This window comes from Mycteria americana, chromosome 14, assembly GCF_035582795.1.
Source record: "Mycteria americana isolate JAX WOST 10 ecotype Jacksonville Zoo and Gardens chromosome 14, USCA_MyAme_1.0, whole genome shotgun sequence".
Taxonomy (NCBI): Eukaryota; Metazoa; Chordata; class Aves; order Ciconiiformes; family Ciconiidae; genus Mycteria; species Mycteria americana.
In genome coordinates this window covers 3,635,182-3,655,136 of record NC_134378.1, presented here as the reverse complement: position 1 = coordinate 3,655,136, position 19,955 = coordinate 3,635,182, and the positions used below count along the sequence as shown (strand labels likewise).

Here is a 19,955-nt window from a genome sequence, read left to right as displayed (position 1 = left end):
GGGATTTTAGGGAGTAAGACCCATAACTGCGGGTTGATGAGCGTGTGAGCACGTAGGTGCTTAACACACTGCTGTCAGGCAAAACCCAGAGGGTCCATTTCGGCACCTAATAGTGAACTTTTAGGGGATTTCAAGTTCATAGGGGAACTCCCGGTGCTGCATCGGGGCAGCGATGATGGGCCAAGTGCCTGCCCATCCCAGTCCTCCAAACATGGACGCCCATCCCAGGGGACCTCGCACCTTGCCCTCCTCCATGCTCTCAGAGAGGGGACACAGGCATTCGCTGCCTGTGAATTTGGGGTGACTTCTGTGGAGCTCGTAGGCTTGCCAGCTCAGGGGGATGTGCTGCCCTTGGGTTGTGAGTATGTGTGTCACGTTGTTTTCCCTTCAGAGCTTCTCCTTGGTACTATACCGCACCCTCAGTACCTAACCACCGCATTCCACTGCCACGGGAAATAATGCAATGTCCCAAATCAACCATCATCTGCAGGATCCATGCGATTGTGGTGGTGGACCGGAAAGGCTCAAAGCCCCTGTACAGACACGAGCACTGTTAGCTGTCTTAACTTGTAAACAGAACAGCAGCTAGGACAGAAAAAGGGAATGGAAAGGACTGTTTGGGGGTTTAAAAACTCTTCTTGGTCCCTCTGGAAACCTCTGAGTGTCTTGCCTTGAATGTACCTAGCAGCAGTGTGGGGCAGGTAGCATGGAAGGCATGGAGCCACCACGCTCCGTGGTTTCATTTTTTCCCAGTTTCTCCAGTGACCAATTCTTTGCAGAAGAGCAACTTTGTTTTCAGTAAAACACAGCACAGTGTGATCCTGGCTGCCAGGTGAGAAAGGATCTGGAGTATCATTACAGAGCCCATCGCAGGACAAAAACCTCATTGTCCAAGCCAGAAGATGTCCCGTTGTTCTCCTCTTTTTCCTGCAGAAATGAGGCCACCATTGTCCTGTGCGTTACAGACCCCACCAGGGCTGCAGGAATGCACGAGATTAGGAAAGCAGAGTTTTTACAGTCCCATTCGCTCTCTATTGGAAGCAAAAGTGATTTTGTCACCCACCTATGTGGACCTAAGGAGCGAGCCGCAGGCGGGCGGTTTGTCCCTGCGCCGGGTAACGCCCCTCCGGTGCTCCAGGCTCTGCCGAAGGCACAGTTGAGTTACTGGACTTTCGTCTCCCGGATGCGGATGCTGCACCCAGCCTGCAGGCACCCAGCGAGCCGCAGGGCTGGAAGCGCACGTGCTGCTGGCGGGAGGGGAGCAGGAGCCGCGGGGAGCCCGGGTAGCTCGGTTGGACAGACGGACGTCTCGGGACACATAACGATGTTTCCTCCCGTCCTTCCTCATCACCCTCCGTTCTGTTTTCCCACAGAGCTCTGCCGACCAGGGGGAGACGAAAAGTACCCAGAGCAATCCACCTTCCAAAATGATCCCCCCCAAGCAGCCCATGTACCCGATGCCGCCGCAGGCTTCCTCGCCCTATCCCGGCCTGGGCTCGTTCCTGTCCCCGTCGGACCTGCAGAACTACCGTGGCCACCCCCACCCCAGCCTCTCCAGGACCCTCACCTCCAAACCCATGCTGCCCAGCATCAGTGCCTCCCCGCCACCCTCCTTCCAGATCAGCCCCCCCCTCCACCAGCAGCTCTCCTTGCACCACCCGCAGAGCTCCCTCCTCAGCCAGCCCCTCAGCATGCAGCAGGTCCCCCAGCAGCCCCTCCTGTCCCCCCCCATGGCACTACAGGTACAGCCCCCCATGAACGCCTCGCCTCCCGGGCAGCAGGTAGGTGCCAGAGCGAGAGCGGGTTTGCGGCACGAACCGCACCGTTTCCCTGCTTCCCGTTGGGTCTGCTGGTGTCTGGGTGGTTTGGGGGTGTTGGGTGTCCATGTTGTCCCCAGGGAGTCTTCTCCGGGCTCCATCAGCCTGCAGATCTCGTAGTCTGGGGGTGACATTTTCAAGAGTGCTGAGCCGGGAGCACAAGCACCCCCACAAATGGGGCAGATTTGTGCAATGTAGCGATGAAGGCTCTTTCAGCAGGGGAAGGTGTGGGAATCGGGGATGCCCCTGGGGATGCTCCTTGTGCAGCTGGTCCCCCAGCCGTGGTCATCTGAAAGGGCGGGTTGGGTAGTCAGTGAGAAACCCCTCTCGTGATATTGCTGAGAGAAGGGGGGGCTGGAAGGGCATGGGATAATAGCAGGGATCTGGGGGGCGGTTTTGCCAGAAGGAGGAGAAAAAGGATAAGAGGGAATGTCACAAACAAAATATAAAATCAGTATTTTTCTAAAAACTGCCTGGCAATAGGAGAAAATCACTGTTGTGGCAGAGAGCCGAGAGCACACAATGCGTGCTTGCATGTATGCTTATCCTGACAGCATAGCAGCAAAGCAAATCCTATAGACCGGTGCTATGAACGTGTAAAACCTGCTGAAGCAAACCCTCCTGAGCCGTGCCCGGGCTCAGCCCAGCAGCCCACGCTGGGCAGCCAGCCTGCCGGGTCAAAGTCTCTCCTCTTTAAATGTGCGATTAAGAAAATTTATCTGGAGGAAAAATTGGCTATAGCAAAAAACATTTCCTATACCTTATAGAGAACTTACCAGTATATGAAGGAGGAGAGGAGCGGTTTCCAGAGTTTCTCCATCTGGAATATGAACTGGACGAACTATTCACAGCGGAGGACATATGCTCTGAATTCACAGCTGCTACCATTTACTTGATGATACTTTTAACTGTAGTATTCACCCAGCTGGCTGAATTACTGTGTTTCACATGTTTGCTAGCTATATATCACAAAATTCATGGAGTACTTTAGCAATGAACAAATCTTTTTTTCCCCATAATGTGACCTATTCAGTTTGGGGCTAACTTTGAGAAACAGAAATTGTTAATTAGGGAACAGATGTTGCACTGGAAGGAAACCAAAGGAGAGCAGGGATGTGGAAGCACAGTTATCCCTGACCATAATAAAAAGACGGCGCATGTGGGAAGGTCAGATCCTCAGTCAAATTGTAATTTCCAGCCTGCTCAGGGTACCCCAAGTAACTTCTCCAGCACGGTGACTGGGCTTGGGCTCTGCATAAGCAAAGTGGCTTCTGTAATTCGGTGACAGTCCAGAAATGCGCAGAAAAGGGGATCCTCATAATCACTTCAATTGGGGTAGTTGCTGTTGCTGAGGGCAGCATTTTGTGAAGCTTCATTCCACATATGTTTGCTAATAAAAAATTAAATGTAAAAAACAAAAAACACCAACAAAAACCCCAACAAGAAAAGCCCACTGCCCTAATTTGGATGTTTTGGAGAAAATCATGTTCTCAGTCAGGTAACTACCCTGACTCTTGTTTATATACATTGCCTAATGTTACTTAATTAAGCCAACCCCAAAAAATCGGGAAAGCTAATGACTTTTCCGATAAAACAGTCCTGCAGCATCCTTGTTGCATTGCCAGCAGTGACAGCTGATGGAGAGAGCGTTGCGCGTGTGGATGTTCCTTACCTTGTCACTGTACGTTATGATGGGGTAACGCATTACTGCAAAGGGAGCTGCACTTGAAGTGGAAAAATGTTGATTGCCAGCGTGCTGATGCAAAGGCTTTCATGGCCATGCGTCTTCTGCAGCCGTTCACCACCCCCGGGGAGGGAGGTCCTGAAAAACAAGAGGGGGGAAGGGGGATGTAAAACAGGGGAAGGGGGATGTAAAACAGATGTTGCTGCGTTGACACCTACTTGCAACAACTCGCGCTCCGCAAGGTCCCACCGCCGTGGGTTTGGGTCCTGGGCTTGGACCCGCTGCTGTCGCTGGGGCTCCCCCTGCACTCTGCACTGCCGCATTTTTGGGGCAATGCATGTAAACGTGTTTATGCAGTGTTATTAGATCTGCTGTTTCTCCTGCTGTATATACTCCTGTAACCCTTCCTTTCCCTTCCACCCTGCAGGACTTCTCACATATTTCGTCTGAGTTTCAAAACAGTGTTGGACCCCGTTCGCCTGGTGCATCAAACCCTCCAGGAAGCACTGAGTGGGACAACGACTACCCCAGCAGAGAGTGTGGGATTAACCACTGCAGGCCAGTAGACAAAACAGCACATTGCTAATGCACTTTCTATTATCTGAACTGTGACAGTGTACAACAGCTGAGGATCTGCCCTAAAATGTACAGCAAGTTGGGAGGTTAATTATGGTCAATGAAGTTCAAGGTCTCCTCTTCTCTATAGGCTCCCTGAAGTGATGCTACGGAAGCAGATAGCTTAAAAATCACAGATAAATCCTCCATTGGACATGAAGAGGTTTCCTTTTTTTGTGTTTCCTTCCCGTTAGCAATAGCTGAGTTTGGCATGTTTCCTTTAGAGCAGGACAGGGAAGCCCAGTCTCCCAAGCAGAGTCTCTGGAGGTTTGAGGGTGGCCATGTCCATAAGCAACGTCCTTCTGTTCCTAAAGCGATTGTCCTTATTGCTGAGGCCAAACCTCCTCTGGTTGTCTCTAGCAATGGGTCCCTTATCGGTCCTGGGGTTTAACCACAATAGGGTGCAAAGCCTCATCCTCCCAAGAGCCGCACAATGCTCCGGTCCCCTGCACCTTGCAGGAAAAGGCCACCGTCTTCCGCACAGGTCTTCCCCCTTACGCCCTACAAGCTCTGGCATGAACGTGCCGGCATGAAGGTCTGCTCAAATTCCCCAGTAAATAAAAACATCAGGATAGTCTCAAAGGTGGGGAACAGCAAGGGTGTGAAAGCCGTTTCCAACCTCTGCCTAATCCACTGCTCTTGGCTCAGCAATAATAGTTTGGAGACTGCTATTGTGCTCTGTAAGACAGGAACGTGGTTTGCTGGGAGAGCAGGTAGGGAGGGAGGCTTGGTAGCTTCTGAGTATTGTTTGATTTGCTTGAAGTACTGGAACACAGTGCTTTCACTGGAGATAATAGCAAGCTCCCAGCCTTTTCAGAGCACAGCTCCTGTCTGTGCCAGCAGTGCACTTACAATTGCTGGGCTGGGCACAGACTGTACAGACATTTATTTCTTTCAGGGAAATAAATAAGTTGGTGAGCCATTAGAATATCGCTGCTGTCTGCCTGCCTGAGGGTGCTCAGCTACGTGGATTGTTCTGGGCTCTGCCAGCGACCTTTGTGTGGTCCCTCTGCAGACAACCTGAAAGAAGGAACCTGTTTGGGACTTGATGATAAAAGTCACGTTAGATGCTGTGGACAAAATGCTAAAGATGCTTGGAGGGTTATGGCACAGGGATCCCAGTTTCCAGAGGTGCTGAGCAGAGGCAGCTCCCGCAGAAATCAGCCCCCCGAGAAACAGGCATTGCTACTTAGGGGATCAGCTGGGAAAACCCTTCTGCAAATCCCACTGCCCGGGCCCCATGCAGAAAACTCAGGGCACTCGAGAAACAGGTGGAACGCTCCCGTAGTAGTCAGGACTGAGTTTTGTGTTGCTAAAACAAGCTCTGTGACATCTGGCTGGAGTGCCGTATTGTAAGCGGAGGGCCCATGCAATTCATGATCAAAGCTCATGCATTTCATGCCTTTGTCACAGCAGAAATATCGAATTTCATGGGTTTATCGCAGCTTCCTGGAAAAAAACCATTCTAAAACCAGACAGATTATGCAGAGACTTCCAGATAATTATTAGAGTAGATTATAGCAATGCACTCAGATGGATATAGATCAGTAGTGCAGAGCGCTTAGCGCACCGAAAAATGTTGTCGTCTCTGTTAAGGAAGGAGCCCATCTCCCATGGCTAGAGACGCACGAGCTGCTGGCAGCCCAGCTCCCAAAGCTGGCTTGTTCTCATGTTATGGTAAAGCCTGGTGCGTCAGCAGTGCCATCCCCTCCTGCTCCTGCTAGCCCCTGCTACGTGCTGCCTAAGTGCATGCTCTGCATTGCCGGTAGCATCCACAGACGTTTGTAGGACTGCAGCCCCGGTCTGCCCCAAGGTTACACTCATGTCGAGAAGAGAGGTGATCTGGTTCTCGTCATCTTCCTGTCTGTACTGCTTTCTCCAATGTCCTTTGCCCTAATTTGCAAGCAATGTTCAAAGTCACCCTTGGGCTGCTCCGCGTCACCTCGCCCCGAGCTGGGCGAGAGATGCAGGGTGAGCTGTGTGCCTGAATGGCCCCGCAATCAGCAGGACTTAGGCAAAGCAGCAATAAAGGGGAGGCAGATCTCGTTGGGTTTGATTCATCAGTGCAGTTTTAGGTATAATCGGGAAGTCTCTGGATCATGTAATTGCCCATTTCAACCTCAAAACTGCATTCAGCTTAATTGCAATTAAAGCAGCACTCTGAGGAGCAAAATCAGTAACTGGCTGGAAAGAAAAAGGATTATTTTCTGTTGTGACGTGGCTCAGCTGTAGAGTCCCAGATTCCTGAAGGAGAGGATCGTACCAACCTCCCCAGCACACAGGCGGTCCTGTCTTGCGCTCGGGGTTAGGATTTTTATTTCATGTCTGACCTTGATATTTCTTTAGCTTCCAACATGTGCTGGCACTGTGTTAGCTGGGGTACAACCTCCCAGTCCTACATTTTCTTTTGTGTTTGTCATCCAGACAACTTCTGAAAAACTAACAAGGTTGTCTTCCTCTCTGTCCTTCTCCATCTAATAAGGGAACTGCTGTAGGGGTTTTTTTCCCCAGTCTGTCAGTGGCAGATGACGCTTCTTCCCTTATGCCCCTCCAATTCTAGGATCCTGTGAGCAGACACTCCTTGATTCATAAATCACCGTGTTAGAGAGCGAGCTTTAAATGTTTCTTAGCTCATGCTCTCCCCATTCTTAATGGTTTTGTGCTTACTGACTTCCATCCAATTTTCCTAGCTCTTTCTGGGCTTAAGCCCAAGCTGTCCTAGATTGCTAGCAAAGACACGGGTAGCATTTCTCAGTTCCTGCTTAGTATATGACCATCGCTTCCCACGAGCAACTGCAGCATACAATTTTATTGCTTTTTGCCATCATATCACAAACTACTTACACAGTCCCCTGTCTCCCTCACCTGACAGCCTTATTCTCGCACTTGCTTTTTCCCACTGAATACCTGTGTTTTGCAGTGACTTTCTCCAAGGACCTAGCTCACCTCTATCAAGGGTGCAGCTTGGTTTACAATCACTTGCAAATCTTTCTTAATTCCTCCAGGCACCTCACTTGTTTTTTCTGCCCTGGCTTCTGATTACAACTCCCTCCATACCAAAGCTGTCTTCAGGGGTTTCTTTACATTTGTCTCCTAGCATTCAGGTATTTTGGTGATAACACTGAACAGGATTCATCTTTCTGTGTCCTTCCTCTCATTTCACAGAATCACAGAATCATACAGGTTGGAAAAGACCTTTAAGATCATCAAGTCCAACCGTAAACCTAATACTACCAAGACCACCACTACACCATGTCTCTAAGCACCTCATCCAAACATCCTTTAAATACCTCCAGGGATGGCGACTCAACCACTGCCCTGGGCAGCCTGTTCCAATGCTTGATAACCCTTTCAGTGAAGAAAAATTTCCTAATATCCAGTCTAAACCTCCCCTGGCGCAACTTGAGGCCATTTCCTCTTGTCCTATCACTTGTTACCTGGGAGAAGAGACCGACCCCACCTTTCTACAGCCTCCTTTCAGGCAGTTGTAGAGAGCGATGAGGTCTCCCCTCAGCCTCCTTTTCTCCAGGCTGAACAACCCCAGGTCCCTCAGCCGCTCCCCATCAGCCTTGTGCTCCAGACCCTTCCCCAGCTCCGTTGCCCTTCTCTGGACACGCTCCAGCCCCTCCATGTCTCTCTTGGAGTGAGGGGCCCAACACTGAACACAGCATTCGAGGTGCGGCCTCACCAGTGCCGAGTACAGGGGCACAATCACTGCCCTACTCCTGCTGGCCACGCTATTTCTGATACAAGCCAGGATGCTGTTGTTCTTCTTGGCCACCTGGGCACACTGCCGGCTCATATTCAGGCGGCTGTCAACCAACACCCCCAGGTCCTTCTCTGCCAGGCAGCTTTCCAGCCACTCTTCCCCAAGCCTGTAGCCTTGCATGGGGTTGCTGTGGCCCAAGTGCAGGACCTGGCACTTGGCCTTGTTGAACCTCATACCACTGGCCTCGGCCCATCGATCCAGCCTGCCCAGGTCCCTCTGTAGAGCCTTCCTACCCAAGGAAGGCTCTACAAGGCACAGATTAGGTTCTTTTTGGGTACCATCATTTAGCAACTTTTCTCCCCTCTTGCCACTCTCCTTTGGGCTAAAAGACGGGACGCTCTCAGTTATGTCTTGTCCAGACACACAAAGCCGTGTACAGACACTTCATCTGGACACTTACAGCCTCACTAATTCCTGCTAACAATGAAGTGATCCTCTCCAAATGGAGGAGTTTTCCAAATCAGAAACTAAATGAGCAAACACTGTAAAAAGGCAAGGATAAACCATCACAAATGCACTTAGTCTGGATTCAATTATTTATGGTGATACTTTGTAATGAACTGGGAAATGTTCTGTAGCATATTTTGTAAAATTAATGAAGTTTTAGTACTGGAATACCTCACTGCTGCTCAGTGACATTAAATCTTTGCTGAGTGCAGTAGGGAAGACTCTGCATTTTAAATGCAGATTATAAAATGTGGAGATTAACAAAGTGCAGACTCTTCTGCACTCTATCAGAAGACAGCTCTATCAACAACATCATTACCTTGCTGTCTGCTATTTCCCTATTATTCCACTCATAAGCACACCCACACAGGCATCTCCCAAAGTTTTGTAATGTTCTTCACCGCCTTTTAAGGCCAGGATGTCTTTACGGAGCCAACAATCTTTCCACCAGGTCTGTGTAGATGATAAAACCCGTTAAAATGCCTGGATTTCAGAGCAAAACCCACACAGGACGTCAGCCAGGGGACGTGTACTTCAGCCACTCCTCTCTCTACTACGTCCCCAAAAAAAGAGCATCTGGGCTCCCTCGTAGGACGCTGTTGATGGCAAGTTAAAAGTGCCAGCCAGCCCACGCGGAGGGTTGAAGCACTGGGTCCTACAGGCAGGGAAGGGAGCGGTGATGCCTTTCTGCGCACCTTGCTGGAGAGCTGTCCACACGTGGGGTGTCTCGGTTGTGTAAGCCGGCTTCCCTCTCCAGGACACCCCTGGATCTCTTGAAACCAAAGTCACTGCTTCAGTAACGTGATCAGTTCAAGATCTGGTGGGCCAGGGATGTACAGAGCGCACAACCTGGCTGCTGTCCCACCAGCCCTCCCGGGTAGGCTCCTGCGAGTAAGGCAGCGCTGCAGTCTTCCTTGGGTTCCTTGTACCTCCTGCTGTCTTCATCAGACCCCCGGGAAAGACCGGCTAATCCTGCCGTCTCAAAGATTTTTTTCCCTTCACTTCCTGATTATTAATTTTTCCAGTTGTACTTCTTTGGGGAGAGGAGGAGAGAGGCATCGAGCAGATGGTGTCTCCTGCTCCCATGCTCTTCAGCCATGAAACTTATGTAGAAACTCCTGGACACCCGCAAGCATCTTCAGGCATAAGTCCCTCAGCCATATTTTTGAGACCCCCCTACTCCTTAGGCTGTGTCAGAATGACACGTTTTATCCAAAAGCGAGCGTACATTTTCTAAATCTCCATGGCTTAGCCTAAGCACAGTGTGTGATGAAGGAGGCCGGTGGCCCAGGGGCTGATTCCAGGCACCGTGCTCCACAGCATGATGGTGGAGCTGGTACCAGCATCACGCCGGTGTGCTCTGCAGGGAAATCCAGAGTTGGCCCTCCCCTGCAGCCCCAGCAAGAGCAAAAATTAAGCCACAGGAAGGAATTTATGTCTTAGCCCTTATTGTTAAAATTCAGGAAGAACTAAAATTGCACCAGGCTCTTACTCTTAAGCGCCTTCTGCTGGGTTCATCTCTGCACACCCGTCCCTCGGTGCAGATCACTTTGAGTTTTGCATTATGGCGTGCCATAAAAACCACGGCACGGCTGAAAACGGGTGTGCGACCGAGTGTGCAAATGCTGATTTCAGCTCCTCCAGGCGACTTCCCGGCGGTTTCCCTGCCCGTCTCACCTTCTGCCTCTCGTTTCTCTTACAGCATGCTGCCAAGGGACAAGGCACTCTACCTCACCTAAACCTCCACATCTCTTTTCGAGGAGGCTCAGACGAAGGACGCTTGAGAGGGTCTATCTTACAGACTACCCGGAGAGGCACCGAGCAAGTCGTACAGACGAGAGAGCTACCACTGCACCTCGTCGCTGGCTTCGTTTCCAGGCTCTAAGAGCAGTTTTCTTTTATTATTTTTGAACTCTAAAGTCTACTTTCCGTGGAAGCCCAAAACCTCATAAATCGTGAAGAACAAAAAAAAAAAATAATAAAAAAATAAAATAAATAAACAGAAAACCAACAAAAAAAAAAAAACCCTAAGGACACCATTTTTCTGCTTGCCATCAGCTTAGCTACAGACTATTTTCCTAGTGAACTGCTTTTAGACGCAGCATAGGCCCAGGTCTGGTGTCCTACAGCATTAGGCCAGCTCAGTAGGAGGATGCACTCTTTTGACTTGCTAACAGCACTAAACTTTGTGCAAGAAAATGTGAAGTTTGTGTGAATATTGTACATGCAAAGGCCTTGGATGTCTGGCGAAAAAAATACAAAAAATAAATAAAAACTATTGCTAGGTAGGTGGGGGGAGAGAACAGAAGGCAAAATACGAGAGGAAAAATGTGAAAAAGATCATGAAAATATAATTTGTTGGATAGTTGTAAGTAGTTTACTAAGTGTTTTAGAGCTGTGCTAAAGACATCTTTAAGATTTTTTTGTGAAAAAAATTAGTAGTTTACTTTATAGTAAAAGCATTTTATATTAATTGTAGCACATTTTTTAGTTATACATAGAAGGGAGATGTGTATAAAAAAACAACAAAAAAGCCTGCCAAACTTGTTTCTATTATTTGTACAGCAAGAAATGGACAATTTATATCCATGTTGTATGGCATTATTATATTTTTTCTGCCATATGTCCATCTATTTAAAAATTGCTGACAATGATTTTTGTCTATTTATGAAAAATTAGAGAGCATAATTACAGTTTCTCATAAGGTGCATTTTTGGGTTTTTTTATTTTTTATTTTGTTTGACAGTGCTGCCTTCGCAGCACCTGGCACATTCGGTTCACAATGCTTATCTTACCTTTCTTTATAATAAAACATATGAAAAGCAGAACTGATCCAGTCTCTCCTTATTCGGGGGGCACACCCTGGCATGTCCTGTCCTTGTCCTCCTCAGCTTTCCCATCCCTCGCTCCTCTCCCATCACGTTCTCACCGGCTTTCTCTTTCTCCCCCCTTGCTCTGGGCCAATACTACTTAATTAAATATATCTGCGACCACCCCCAGCAACGAAAGCTACCACTGAGCACTGGCAGATGACAAGGATTTTTCTTTCATTTTCTTGGAAAATGCCAACTTTACGCTCCCCAGAGGGTCCTTTCCTTTCTCAAGCAGTAACGTGTTGCCCTATGCATTTGCTTACAAAGCTATCCCGTGCCCCAGCTCTGTCGACCCTCCTCCCTTCTGCCAACCCTTGAGCAGACAGAAAAAGTCCTCACAGACATGGGGGTCACCAAGCTGCCTGGTGGCTGCCGGCAGATGCCCACAAGAGCCCCATTTCCAACTTTTCCTGGGAAGTGTGGATGAGAAGGACACGAAAAAGATGGAAAATTCAAATGGCATAAGGATGGAACCGGCATTTCCATCCTTCCATAGCAAGGATGGAAAATTCAAATGCATAAAAAATAACACGATGTGAAATTTCACACCCTGGGCCACCTGCCTGGAGGAAACCCGTTAATTAATGTACCGTTTTAAGCGCATTTGTAGACATAGCTTGGCCACAGGAGTCTCACCACATTGTGTCACTACCACACAAGTTACTGTCATTTAGATAAGGCCCAATTTCTTCCAGTGTGCGTTTAAATGGAAACATGGGAAGCTGGGGCATGGCTGTGTTTCTCACGCAATTTGGGGCATCAGGTCTCATTCAGGTCCAAATGCCACAGCTAAGATGCTGTCTTTCCCCACTGCTACCTGTCTATGATGAAAGTGGCCTTAACATTTATCTTCTCCAATGACTTGAAATAACTTTTTTAAGTTTTCAGACCATTTTAATAAACCAGGGAAGAGCTCACCCTGCAGAGTTAAGGGGTTTCTTGATGAGGTAAATGGTCGTTTTCATCACCTAATGGTTTTACATATGCTACAAAACCTTGCTGCCATGCCCTGTGCCTATTGCAGTAAGTCCCCGTTAGAATAGCAGGCCCCAGCTCTTGCTGGCCCACAGGCCACTGGACAGGGCAAGGAACATGTGGTGGGAGTTGTCCTGCTGTGTCCTCTAGTTGACAGCTGCTGTAGCATCATCCCACGCACCCCGCTGGTGCATCAAACAAGACCCACCCCAAAATCCCACCCAGAAGCTGCCTGCTCTGGATGGGGCAATGAGGAAGATCTGAGCTGGAGGGGTGGTTTGGGGCATGGCGGGTTTGGACCAAGCAGTCCCCAGCAGACCACCCTGGATGCCAGGAGAGGTGGAGATAACGGCACCATGGCAAGGGACAGCAAGTCCCTGGAGCTGCGGGACCCCGCAGAGGCTTGCAGAAATCCAGGCAGGTCACAAACTGCTTCTGCAATCAGCCTGACATAAAATCTATGTTCTCCTCCGCTTCTGAGGCCATCACAGTGTTATTGCAAGGCGACTGAGTGGCAGTCCTCTCTGCTGAGAACATTTGCTTTCTCGGCATGAGAGAGAGACGTGAAATCAAGATGTAACTCTGTGAATCAACTTTCATTAGAGCAGTTACACTTTTAACCCCAGGCTTCCTGCTCTCTGCAAGTATAAACAGAAAAAGTGCCTGGTCCTTGTCCCATTGACCATGGTGACTCTATTTTTTCTTCTGGTATAAGCACAACAAAATCTCACCAACACAGCCCAACAGCCGTGGAGATGGGCAAGTGAGGAGAGCTGCTGGATAAAGCCATAAATGTGGGACTCTTCCTCGCTGGTGGACAGCATAAGGCCATGAAGCTCCCCTTTTAGATCTGTAGTCTTGAGCCATTTGAAAATAAAACGAGGAGCATAATAAGACTTCCTGAGGAGCAGCACGAGCAAGAACATCTCAGCCCAGCTTGGCTAGCTAGTGGTGAGCAGATAATTACTCTGCAATATCAGAGCCAGGAGATTTCTTCCAAATACGCAATTATTAAAATAGGGGGGGAAATAGGACATTAAAATGAAAACCTTCCCTGAGTTATCAAAGCAAGGAGACAGGACTTATTCCAGGGAGAGTTTCTGAAATGTTAATTTTTTTGTGTGTAGCAGGTAAGTGGCCTTGAGACTTTGAAATCACAGGGAAGCTATTTCCAGCCCTGGGAGGAGAGCTGGAAGAGGTCTTCAATGGAAGCATCACACTACACCGGGGCCCTGTGCTTTGCCTTTTCTGAAGGAAGGTGCCCATCCACGATGCCCAGCAGCCCCGTGGACCTGCACCCCAGCAGGCAGCCCCCAGCTGCATCATCTTTGTGTCGCGGTGACGGTGGTTTTGAAGCCATTCAAAAGCCTCCACCGAGAAGGTCTCCTTGGTGGCAAGGTGACCTCGCCAATTTAGGATTGACAGTGCAAAGCAATACCCATGCTTTTAACCACTTTCTAGCCAGCCTACCAACATTACTGTGGGCTGCCTCTGCTTGTCTGCGGGCAGGCGATGGCAAAGTGCTGGTGGCTGCCATGGGGCAGCCGTGCAGGGCACAGTGACCGAGCTCCGTGCGCGGCGATGCAGGAGCCGCCTCGGGGACGGAGGGCGGTTGGCTATTATAGAGCCCGGGGCATTCATGAGAAACTGTGAGACGTTCCAGACCACTTTAATCCCTACTAATCTCTAAATTTGCATGATGGCAGCTGAGCTTAAACGGTATTCCAGCTGCTGGCTATTTGTCGCGGACATGGAATTGCTCCAGGGAAGCAACTGGTAGCCGAGCCTCCCATCCACCACCACAGCTGGCTCATGAAATGCATCCAATCTCCGCTAACGGGTTCAGCCCCGGCCCCGCGGGCAGGGGAGGGCGAGCACCCGGGGCAATGGGCCGGGCAGCAATGGTGTGGCCGGGTGAGCCTCTCCTTGGTCTGAGTCCTTGGTCTATTGTTAACATTAGTAGAAAATGTGGTAGCTGGGTCTCAAGAAGCCATCCGATCGCCCCTTGCACCTCAGGGCAGGGTCAGCTCTTCCTAAACCCTCCCTGTGTGCCTAACCTCCCTTTAAAAACCTTTAAATTCCAGGCAGATAACCTAAATCTCTCTCCCTACAAAGCAAATCCCTTGCTTTTGAACATAGGGAAGAATTTATTGCTTTCCTTGTTGTGGTAATTTTTTCCATATTTGAAGAAGGATACTGGCTCCCCCCACCTCCTCTCCTGCCGCCCGAGCAGTTGCAATTGCGGAGGTCGTGCTCCCGGGCAGGACGAGCCGCGGCACTTCCACTTCCAGTCAATAAGCACCAGCGACATCCCCGAAAGGCTCCGGAGCCGCGGGGGGCAGGGGGCTCGCCGGGCAGACGCTCCGCCGTGCCGCAGGGGAGGCAGGACCCAGGCAGGCGTTCCCAGGCGTCGGGCTAACGATGGCGGGGAAGCCGAGAGGCACGGGCAGGGAGAGACCTGGCTAATTGACTTTGGCTTATGAAGATGTAATTAGTAGCGCTGTAGGATGTAATGGGGAGTTTAACGAATCTCATCAGCGGCATCTCAGTGGCGTTAACCCTTCGAGCGCAGGGACTCAGCCCTCCGGGCTAGCCCACGCAGCCCTGGTCGGGATGGGATGGGCTGCCTCCGGACGGCGATGCCCGGCTCACACGGAAACAGGGATACCCACCAGCATCCCGCCACCCCACCAGAACACAGCCTCCCGCACGCCCGGGGTGTCCCATGGGCCGGTGGTGTGCAGAAAGGGCCTGTTCTTTGCCTGCGGTTTCGCCTTAGGCACCACCGCGAGCTGCGCCCACAGCGCAGGGCCATGGCCACAAATGCCCCGACAGCGCTGGGAGGACAGTTCCTCTTTGTTACGTCTGTGTTATTATTATTAAGATGATGGAACGGAAGGGAAAACAGTCCTGACAAGCAATATTGAAAACTTTACGCAAGAAGGATCAAAGGAAAGGACTTCATTTGACAAACCCCAGGACCCTGACAACAGCGGCACGCGCTAGGAGCAGCAGTCTTGTGCCAGCCCCAGTGAGGTCCTGGTCCTCCACCGAGGGCAGCTTTGCACCTCGGCAAACGTCCCCGTTCCCCAAAGGTCCCACCAGGGTTAGGGCTGCTGTGTGGTGCTGGTGGTAAGAGCGGTGGTCCTCGCTGTGCTTCTGCTGGAAGCGGAGCGGTCAGACCTAGAGCACGTCTGTGGTGAAGGACACGTACAACGGCCCTGGGACCCAGCTGCTGGCACAGCCCCCGCGTACAGCGCTGGGACCCCGAGCTCAGGCTCAGCAGTGCCGTGCAACCAGGCAAAGAGGTGGTGTGTCGGACCCAGCGTCGGCTGCTCAGCACCTCCAGCTCACCGCCCCACACATACCTGTGCTTCACAGAGGTGGTGGCCGCCGTCAAATACTTCCACCTATGTCATGACCCAGCCCGTTGGCACAGGCGGGGGGTCGATGGGGTCCTCGCTGCACGGTGCAAGTGGCCGAGGTAGCTGGGATATGAGCCTCATGGGCAGGACCTGCTGCGCTTTGCCAGCCCTCTGCCCCCTGCTGTCACCGGGTGATGGAAAGGCTCTACCCGTCAAGCAAACATGACATGATGCATCTTTGCCGTGTTTCTGAGGACAGAAGGGCCCAAAAGAGAGACTGTGTCTTGCGGTGATGAACCACAGTCAGTTTGCTTCCATTTCATGTGCTCCACCTGCAGTGGGAGGTTTGTGTGCCCCGGTCCAAAATACTCGGCATCACCTTAGCAGCTAATCACACAGTGCAGAGTGCAGGCAACCTACTTACTCCAGTACACAAGGACTGCAAAATTATTGGTTTGAACAATGAGTTTTGAAGAAGAGAGTTGAGAGGAATAACAATTCTTCTAGATGAAATACTGTGCTGGCCAGAAGGGTAATTTAGAGTCAGATTTGAGATCAGATGTTTTATCGCTGTATCCTCAACTCTTCTTGACTTTCAACTGCAATTTGATAAATCAGCATAATACCTGGCACAGTAATTGCTGTAGTTTTTATTCCTAGTGGGGTTACTTTATTACACTGCAAGCACATTAGAGAGCTTTCTGTTGCTCTGCCATTATTATTTGTGGGGACAGAAGGTCAAATAATGCAGAACTTACGAGGTGGGTGTTCTGGCAGATGATACCAGTGAGCTCGTCTGCAGGTATTTGTGCAGCGGAATGACTTGTTGCTCAGCAGTACTCAGCCTCTCTGTCCCAGCACCTCCGAGGCTCCTGCCAAGACGCTGCTTTGCTTTTCTGCCCGTGTTTATGCTCCCATCATGGCTCCAAGGCAGCAAAAGGCTGGGAACCCACCAGGGAGTCTCTGCCCAGGATTTTGTTTCATTTCCCTAGGTAGTGCATTACCTATTGCTCCTTATTTGCCTGAGTGGGATGCTCAGATTTCCTAGAGCTGTGAGGAGTTGCTGGGGGGGGGTGTGCTCTTCTGCCTCCTCCCAGCCAGGACCCCGTGGGAGGTGGGCAGACGCTGCTCGCCATCCCATACCCCCTTGGCACGGAAAGCCTTGGGTCTCAAAGTCCCCAAGCCCTCTCCTTGCCAAGGTCCTTAAGGTCTTCATGCCTCTGCCAGAGCAGACCCCCCGCTTCCCTCCTGTCCTGACTCCCTCACCGTATCGCAACTCGGAGTCCCCATTCCCACAGCTCCTGGCCCAGAGGGCCCCCAGCCCGCTCCACCGTCCAGCCACCGGCACCACACCTCTGCCACCATGGCTCTGCAGTGGTTGTGGCCACGATGGCTAGAGACACCTAGACCAGCTTTAGGATGGGGATAAATGAGAAGGCAACGCAAGGAAAGACCAAGCCCTGGCCCATTTGCATCATGGCCTGATGGTGTGTGGGGTCTGAGAGCGGCCGTGTTGCGCTCTGACCCATCTGTCGCTCCAGCACCAACTGCAAACTCACCCACGGAGAGGGATCACAGGGGACGAATACCTCCCTTGGTGGGATCCTGAACATCCCCCCAGTCACTTGGCACGTCCCCATCCCTCAGCTCCCAGGAGCCCTGCCCAGAGACAGGAGCAAGGACCAGGAGATGCTGCAGGGCTGTTTCTCCCCATGGCCTTGCTTTTAAGGTCAGCCAGGTCAGGCACCTGCGGCTGCCTTAAGTCACTGACGGCACTCGGTCTCAGTGGCAGAATGCAATTCCTTGGCCTGTAATCACATTAAAATTTTATTATGAATGAAGCCGCTTGCACTGCAAGTCTGTGGGAAAGAGTAACACTTTTACAGCTCTTCAGTATGTAATTAATGGATGTTTCATTGCTTTCCAGTTGAATTTTTGGTTACAGGAGGTAGTTATGACTATAAAATGACAGTTACTTTTGGTGGGATAAAAACTATAGGTCAGTGTCTTCTGCAAAGCTGAGAGAGGCCACGCGTGCGTGCCTTGTGCCGCCCGTCTCCCGTGGGGCTGGTGCTTGTGAAGGGGAGGCAGACGGAGAGTGCAGGCACCCGGCTCTGGCACAGAGATCCGCAGGCAAGGCAGCAATACCCCACTAATCGAAATCCGGAGGTCTGAGGCGGTTGGCAGGATTAGCCAGAGGAAATGAGCAGAACAAGCCCACCCGTTAGAGGCACCGCCAGTCTGGTGGCAGTTTAACAGCAGAAAAACAGTCAGACTACAGAGCCTGAGATGCATCGCTCCTAGAGGGTCTTCTGGGACCCTGGGTCCTCGTCCTCTTCTTACACCCATCCGCCCCACGGCTGAGCATCCCTGCCCCGCGGCACCCGCGCCACCGGGACGCCGTTCAGCTGCTCCGCTACTGGGGTCGTTCTGCTCCTCAACCCCTCCTGTGGCTCCCGACAAAGGGGGAAACAAAGAAATGCCACCTATTGGTGACAAATAGCAGAAAATCATAAGGCCTGTTGGTCTCTGAGAAACACCTAGGCAGAAATGGCGATTCCCCTCTAGATTCCCTCCTGACCACCCACGGGCTGGTCGTGTCTCACCGTAGTCATGTCGGGGGGATATGGCTCCCTCCATCCCTGATTCAAACCCGCACTTCAGTCCCACGGAGAACACCAGGACCGCTGCTTGCACCCTACACCTGATGGGAGCCAGAGAGAGCAAGGGCGGCTGGCTGGAGGGAGCCACGCGGGCTTTCAGGCCCGTCTCTACTGCAGCCGGCTTCGTGCAACAGCCCTCCGTGCTCCGTGCTGCCTGCAACACGGATGCTGCCTGCAACACAATGTTGCTGCCTGCAACGCAATGTTGCTCCAACGTTGGAGCAACATGCTCCAATGGCTCCGTGCAACATGCTCCATCCTCCGTGCTCCGTGCGGCGCTGGCAGCAGGAATGTGGCAGCTGGACGTCAAAAGTCAGACTGCCTCTCTCCATCCCGCTGGGGCACACAGGTAACGTGCAGTCATTTCTGTTTCCCGATTAGGAGCTTGTAACTCCCACAATAAAGAGGAGGGCTGGAAGAAGTCCCAGGGATTTGGGATTTCTCCAGGAGACAGAACGGCTTGGGGGAAGTTAGCAGAGAAACAGGATAAAGGCATTTCAGAACATATTGAACCTTTTTTTCTTTTTCTGGAACACACAGACATTCGCTAGATACCATCTCCGGAAGCGCTACGCTGCAAGTAGATTTACTGGCTTGGAGCACAGTTTATACTAAATTTTTTCTCTAGCAATTTACACAAAATATTTCTGTAGTTATGCAGGGAGTTTTTATAATTAGAGCCTTATTTGACTGCTTTAATTGTGGCTGGTCTTTTGGCAGAGGGCTTGAGTAGTGCTACCCTTTAGAGGGCTCGTGCTGTCTCCCACTCACCTGAATGACTGGGGGATGCAGAGAAAAAAAGGCCACAAGCACTCCCCCGGTTTCCCTGCCAAGGCTCTGGAAATGGCACATGGAGAGGCTCTTTCAGCTGCTAAAATTATCAAAGGAAAAAGGTGGGACAGGATGGACTTGAAGGCCTTTTCCACTCTCAAACCGCATCTCCTGGGAGTTTCTCGTATCATCTCAGTCACCGCGTGAGCGTTGTGGAGGACCACAGCTTTGCTGCCCTCTCTAGGGAGAGCCAGCCTGTAAAGTGAGGCTGAATTAATAAGGCCCAGAGCAAGTCACACTAATTGACCTCACGACGGGCAAAATGAGCTTCAGCCCACAAATGGTCCCACTCGCCGCTGTCGCCCAGGTGGGCAAGTCCCGGCTTCCCCGCTGCAGCTTCAGCAGCGCTCACGGGGGAGCTGGCTGCTTCCCAGGGCTGTCCCCTTCCCTGGCACCAAAGTGTTGGCTCAAAGCAGGTAGGAAAAAAACCCACCCACAAAAACTCCCCCAAGTTTTAGGGGTGTTTCTGCCAAAACACCATGGGCACTCAGGGCCTTTCTCAGTATTCAGTAATTCCACTGGAAACATTCACAGACCGAAGCCCACATCAGCTTCGGGGCTCCGATATAAAGGAAGAAATAGCTAAATATCTTATTTTGAATAATTGAAAAGCAATCTAAGTCATGTTGCAAAACAAATGCACGGTTCCCATTTTACAGATTAGAAAATTTTGATTTCTTAAACCCCCGCAGCAATTCAAGACTCTCAATCAAGAGTTTCATGTTTCTAGGTTGTTGGGTTTTTTTTTTGACCCCATCATAACACTGAATGCATTAAAGCAAGAAATGCCCAAGAATTGATTTCTTTTCTTTTCTCTGTACTGAAATGTCTCAACAGTTCACTTTTTCCTTTTCAAGTTGCCATTTTTACACAGTTGCAGGCATTATTTAAAGCTATAGAGTTGAAAAGACTCAAA

General features: G+C 50.7%; 1 protein-coding gene across 1 annotated transcript in view; it reads left to right on the top strand.

Annotated features, from left to right (window-relative positions):
- The window catches only part of TOX2 (TOX high mobility group box family member 2), a 156,470-nt gene extending 145,348 nt beyond the window's left edge, over positions 1 to 11,122 (top strand). Inside the window, exons 7-9 of the mRNA XM_075517433.1 lie at positions 1,374 to 1,781; positions 3,929 to 4,059; positions 10,035 to 11,122. Coding sequence (XP_075373548.1) covers positions 1,374 to 1,781; positions 3,929 to 4,059; positions 10,035 to 10,071 — 576 coding nt within the window. The 3' untranslated portion in view covers positions 10,072 to 11,122. The remainder of the gene's footprint in view (positions 1 to 1,373; positions 1,782 to 3,928; positions 4,060 to 10,034) is intronic.
- The last annotated feature ends 8,833 nt before the right edge of the window (positions 11,123 to 19,955 follow it).